The sequence below is a fragment of the Molothrus aeneus genome, unplaced genomic scaffold (assembly GCF_037042795.1).
Source record: "Molothrus aeneus isolate 106 unplaced genomic scaffold, BPBGC_Maene_1.0 scaffold_98, whole genome shotgun sequence".
Lineage (NCBI taxonomy): Eukaryota > Metazoa > Chordata > Aves > Passeriformes > Icteridae > Molothrus > Molothrus aeneus.
This window is the reverse complement of record NW_027099250.1, coordinates 269,563-275,179: the sequence shown is the minus strand read 5'-3', so window position 1 is coordinate 275,179 and position 5,617 is coordinate 269,563. Positions and strand designations below refer to the sequence as shown.

At 53.3% G+C, this 5,617-nt stretch overlaps 1 protein-coding gene across 1 annotated transcript; it reads left to right on the top strand.

Moving 5' to 3' along the window:
- Window positions 1–919: 919 nt before the first annotated feature.
- On the top strand, window positions 920–1,852 carry LOC136571192 (olfactory receptor 14J1-like). The gene has a single exon (XM_066571527.1). The coding sequence runs from the start codon at window positions 1,082–1,084 to the stop codon at window positions 1,850–1,852; it is 771 nt and encodes a 256-aa protein (XP_066427624.1). The 5' UTR covers window positions 920–1,081.
- The last annotated feature ends 3,765 nt before the right edge of the window (window positions 1,853–5,617 follow it).

Below are 5,617 nucleotides of genomic sequence, written 5' to 3'. Positions count from 1 at the left end.
GGCACAGGAACCTCTGGCTGCAGGACAATGCAGCTGCAGCTCCTGGAGCCATCTCCTCAAGCTGGAACATCCCAATGCCTGCAGAGCCTGTGAGTACATTCTCTGATTGTCTCTTGTGCAGAGCAGCCAGGGGTGCCCAGGGCTGTCCTGCAGAGCAGGGTCCTGCAGCCCAGGGCGCTGTGCTGGGGCAGGGACTCTGCTGCCTGCCAGGAACAGCTCTCAGCCAGCCCTGGCAGCTGCTCCCAGCACTGGGGGACAAGATCTGGCTGGGAGGAGACAGCTGGTGAGGCTTGGAAGTGTTCTCCTTGTGTGGGGAGGATGCTGCATTGTTCAGGACTGGTCCCAGCATGGCATTTACCTGCAGAAAATTTCGAAGTTGATTATACAGGGAGCACAGCAAGGCAGGGGCTGCATGAAAGGGAAAATCCTGCTTTTTTAAACGACTGTTCTGGTTGCTTGGATGGGAAATTGTCCATAGATATTCATATCTAAGTTCAGCCTTTGAAAAATAAAAAAAAAGTTTCCCTTTGATCTGATTAAAACTGGCAGTGACAGAAATCAGTAGAGGGCCCCTAACAGGAAGCATCAGTGTCGCTTTTCCAGCCTCCTCAGGGTTGCTCTGATGTTTCCATCAGAGCCTGCAGAGCCAGAGCTGCCCCTGGGCTGTGCCTGAGCTGGGAGGGCTCTGCAGGGCAGAGCTGAGCCCCCAGGGCTGGGCTGGGCTCTGGCAGCACTGGCAGGGCCCAGCCCTGGGCACAGGGAAGCAGCTGCTGGCAGGGACAGCTCCAGGCAGCAGAGCCCTGGGCAGGCAGTGGGGGGAAAGTGCCCCCAGGCTGTGCTGGGATATTTCAAGTCCTCTCAGAACCCAACTATTCCATGATTGCTTTTTTTACAGATCCCCATGCCAAGGCACCAGCAAACGTCCAACAGCAGCTCCATCAGGCACTTCCTCCTGCTGGCATTGGCAGACACGCGGCAGCTGCAGCTCCTGCACTTCTGCCTCTTGCTGGGCATCTCCCTGGCTGCCCTCCTGGGCAACGGCCTCATCATCAGCGCCGTAGCCTGCGGCCACCACCTGCACATGCCCATGTTCTTCTTCCTGCTCAACCTGGCCCTCGCTGACCTGGGCTCCATCTGCACCACTGTCCCCAAAGCCATGCACAATTCCCTCTGGGAAACCAGCAACATCTCCTACACTGGATGTGCTGCTCAGCTCTTTTTCTTCCTGTTCTTCATCTCAGCAGAGTTTTATTTGCTGACCATCATGTGCTACGACCGCTACGTGTCCATCTGCAAACCCCTGCACTACGGGACCCTCCTGGGCAGCAGAGCTTGTGCCCACATGGCAGCAGCTGCCTGGGCCAGTGCCTTTCTCCATGCTCTCATGCACATGGCCAATACATTTTCCCTGTCCCTGTGCCATGGCAATGCCCTGGGCCAGTTCTTCTGTGAAATCCCACAGATCCTCAAGCTCTCATGCTCACACTCAAACCTCAGGGAAGTGGGGCTCATTGCTGTTAGCTCCTGTTTATCATTTGGCTGTTTTGTGTTCATTGTTTTCTCCTATGTGCAGATCTTCAGGGCTGTGCTGAGGATCCCCTCTGAGCAGGGACGGCACAAAGCCTTTTCCACCTGCCTCCCTCACCTGGCTGTCGTCTCCCTGTTCCTCAGCAGTGTTATCTTTGCTCACCTGAAGCCCCCCTCCATGTCCTCCCCATCCCTGGATCTGGCCCTGTCAGTTCTGTACTCGGTGGTGCCTCCAGCCCTGAACCCCCTCATCTACAGCCTGAGGAACCAGGAGCTCAAGGCTGCAGTGTGGACACTGATGACTGGATGCTTTCAGAAACATTAAACTGCGGGCCAATTTCTGAAAACTACTTGTAATAAAAGTCATCTTTGATACTTCTTGTTGGTTTCATCTTGGAGATTTTTTTTTTTTTTACATTTTTCAGATTGTCCAAAATGAAATGTTAATGTTTGTGCCATTTCTCATTTTTATTCTCTCCACATTCCTTGTGGCCACAGACTGTGTCAATGAGGGGCTGCGCTCTTGGTGGCTTTAAAGGAACTAAAGGATGTCCCAGCAGAGTTTTCTGCAGAGATGCCCTTTTGTTGCCTTCTCTGGAGCTGCAGCAGCAATGTCTCTGTGCAGAGCTGGGGCAGATCAGTGCTGGCACAGCAGCCCTGCTCCTGCTGGCCACACCATTCCTGATCCAGGCCAGGAGCCATTGGCCTTCTTGGCCACCTGGGCACACTCCTGGCTCATGTCCAGCCTGCTGTCCATCAGTCCCTGCAGGTCCCTTTCTGTCTGGCTGCTGTCCTGGAACTCTGTCCACAGCCTGTAGCACTGGGGCCAAATATCAGGGCCTGGCACTTGGATTTGTTAAACCTCACCTTGTTGGATTCATCCCCTGGATCCAGCCTGTCCAGATCCCTTTGCAGAGCCCTCCTACCCTCCAGTAGATCCACACTCACACCCAGCTTTGTGTCATCTGCAAAGGTGTCCTTGGTTCCATGGGGCCCCTCAGTGTCACAATGGCCTCTTGGTTACACCAGGCCCTGCACTGTCACACTGGTCTCCTTGGTTCCATTGGGCCCCAAAATGTGGCAATGGACTCCTTGGTTCCATGGGGCTTCACAGTGTCACAATGTTCTCGTTGGTGCTGCAGTTTCACAGTGGCCCCTTGGTTCCATGGGGGCCCAGAGTGTCACAATGGTCCCATGGTCACATGAGGTCCCACACTGTCACCATGGTCTCTGGGGTTCCACAAGTCCCCTCAGTGTCACAATGGACTCCTTGTTTCCACAAGGCCACACAGTGTCACAACGTTCTTCCAGATCCCTTGAGGCCCCATCATGTCACAGTGGCCCCTTGGTTACACGGGATCCTGCAGTGTCACAATGTCCCCTTGGTGCCATGAGGCCCCGCAGTGTCAGAATGGCCCCTTGGTTCCACTGGGCCCTGCAGTCCCCCAATGGTCTCCTTGGTTTTGCAGTGTCAAAATGGTGAAACCCCTTGGTTACACGAGGCCCTGCAGTGGCACAATGGCCTCTGTGGTTCTACAAGGACCCAGAGTGTCACGGGGCACTCCCTGGGTCCATTTGGCCCCACAGCACCACAATGGACCCCTGGTTCTGTGGGGCTGCACGGTGTCACCATGGTCCTCTTAGTTCCAGGAGGCCCTGCAGTGTCACAATGGCCCCAGATTGTCCTAATCATCACAGAATGACAGAATCAAATAGGCTGGAAAAGACCTTTGGGATCATCAAGTCCAACCAATGCCCTAATACTGCCTTGTCACCCAGACCATGCCACTAAGTGCCACTGGAGAGGGACAGTGACTCTGCCACCTCCCCCCTGGCCAGCCCATTCCAGTTCCCACTCACCCTTTCTGTGAAGAACTCCTTCCTATTGTCCAGCCTGAACCTCCCCTGGTGCAGCTTAAGGCTGGGTCTTCTTGTCCTGCCCTCCAGCAGATCCACACTCACACCCAGCTTGGTGCCATCTGCAATTTGTGAATGCTGGACTCGATCCCCTCACCCAGATCATCAGTGAAGATATTAAACAGGACTGGGCCCAGCACAGATCCCTGGGGACAGCACCAGTGCCTGGACACCAGCTGGGTGCAGCACCATCCCCACCCCTCTCTGGGCCCAGCCTCCAGCCAGCTCTTAAATCTCCCAGCCAGGAGGGAACCTGCCCAAGCCGTGGGCTGCAGCTTTTCCAGGGAATGCTGTCAGAGACAGAGTCAAAGGCTCTGCTGGAGTCCAGGCACACAACATCCACAGCCTTTCCTGCATCCACAGGTGGGTCACCTGGGCATAAAAGGAGACCAGGTTGGTCAGGCAGGACCTGCCACCCCTAAATCCACTGAGCTGGCTGGCTCTGATCCCTGGGCCATCCTGTGGGTGCCCTGTGATGGCACTCAAGGTGATCTGTTCCATAACCTTGCCGGGCACCCAGGTCAGGCTGACAGGCCTGGAGTTCCCCAGCTCCTCCTTCCAGCCCTTCCTGGGGATGGGCTCACACTGGCACCTCCAGTGCTCTGGGCCCTCCCTGCTGAGCCAGGACTGATGGTAAATGATGGAGAGCAGCCTGGGGAGCTCATCCAGCAGCTCCCTCATCCCCCTGGGATGGATCCCATCCGATCCCATACACCTGTGATCATCTGAGTGGCTCAGCAGGTCCCCAGCTGCTTCCTCCTGGATTCCAGGGAGCTGTTCTGCTCCCTGTGCCCATCTACCAGCTCAGGAGAACACTTGTCCTGAGGGCAACCTGGCCTAATATTGAACATTGAGACAAACAAGGTGTTAAGTAGCTCAGTCTTTTCCTTATCTTTAGTTACTATATTCTCTACTGCATCCAATAAATAGTAGAGGTTCTTCTTCTCCCTACTTTTGCTATAATTTTTTTTATAAAAACCTTTTTTTTTTTACAGAAGCCACCAGGTTAAGTTCGAATTGATCTTTCACATCTCAACTTTTCTTTCTGAATAACCCATCGAAATCCTTAAATGCTTCCTGAGTTGCCAGTCCTTTTCTCCCCCAAGTTCCCAGAAAAGCTGCATGGGCAGCTAGGCCAGTCATTTTCCTCACCAGCTCATCTTTTGCCACACTGGGACAGGCTGCTCTTCCCCCTTAAATTATGTTCTTGAAATGTGTGTCCTTCCTGGACCCCTTTGTTTTTAAGGGCTGTTTCCCTTAAAATAAATCAGTACCTGATTTTACATTCCCCAAATCAGCATCCTAAATAGGCCAAAGTCTGCCCTTCCTAATGCCAGTGCAGAAGTTTTGTTGTTGCCCCTCCTTCTTTCACAGAACATTGAAAACTTGATTATTTCATGGTCACTGTGCCCCAGGCAGCCTCTGAGCCCCACATCTGCCCCCAGCCCTTCTCTGTTTGTGAACAGCAGCAGACAGAACTTTCCTTGGCAGTGGGAGTGTTACCAAAAACGTGGTAAAACAGAAAACTCCTTAACCCCAGTGTAGCATTAAGAAGCAGCATTCTTTATTCAGATGGATGCACGGGGGAGAGCTCCTCCCAAAGCCCTGCAGGCTGAGTGCAGGAAAGTTTCTGTTTATTTTCTGTATTTTGCACACACATTCATTGATTGTCCTGGACTAAACATACATATGATAATCATTTCCCCAAAATCATTAACATATTCCCCCTCCCCTTTACCCATGTGTTCCTCTTTCCTGGGGGGTCTCTCTGGTGGTCCCTGGTGGTCGTGGACCCCAATGTTCCAGTGGGCCTGGCTGAGCTGGCAGGACACTGAGGCTGCTGAACTTCCAGTTCCCCTTCTCACACAATGGGCCTTGTGTGGTTTCCATAGACCTGGGGATGTGGAGAACAAGCTCCAGGTGTCAGCTCACTTGGTGTAGGCAATTGATCATCTGGTAACATGAGGTCACAGAGTGGGCTATGATATCACAGAGTGGGTCATGTGAGGTCATTGAGAAGCTATGACATCACAGACTGCCTCTGTGACATCACAGAGCCAGCTGTGACATCACAGGGCAGATGTCTGACATCACAGAGCAGACTATGACATCACAGACGTGGCTGTGACATCAGAGACCAGCGGTGTGACATTAGAGAATGGGCTGTGACATC

Bases quoted from the DNA above. Each gene is read 5' to 3' on its own strand.
- LOC136571192 (XM_066571527.1), top strand. From the start codon at position 1,082: ATGCCCATGTTCTTCTTCCTGCTCAACCTGGCCCTCGCTGACCTGGGC.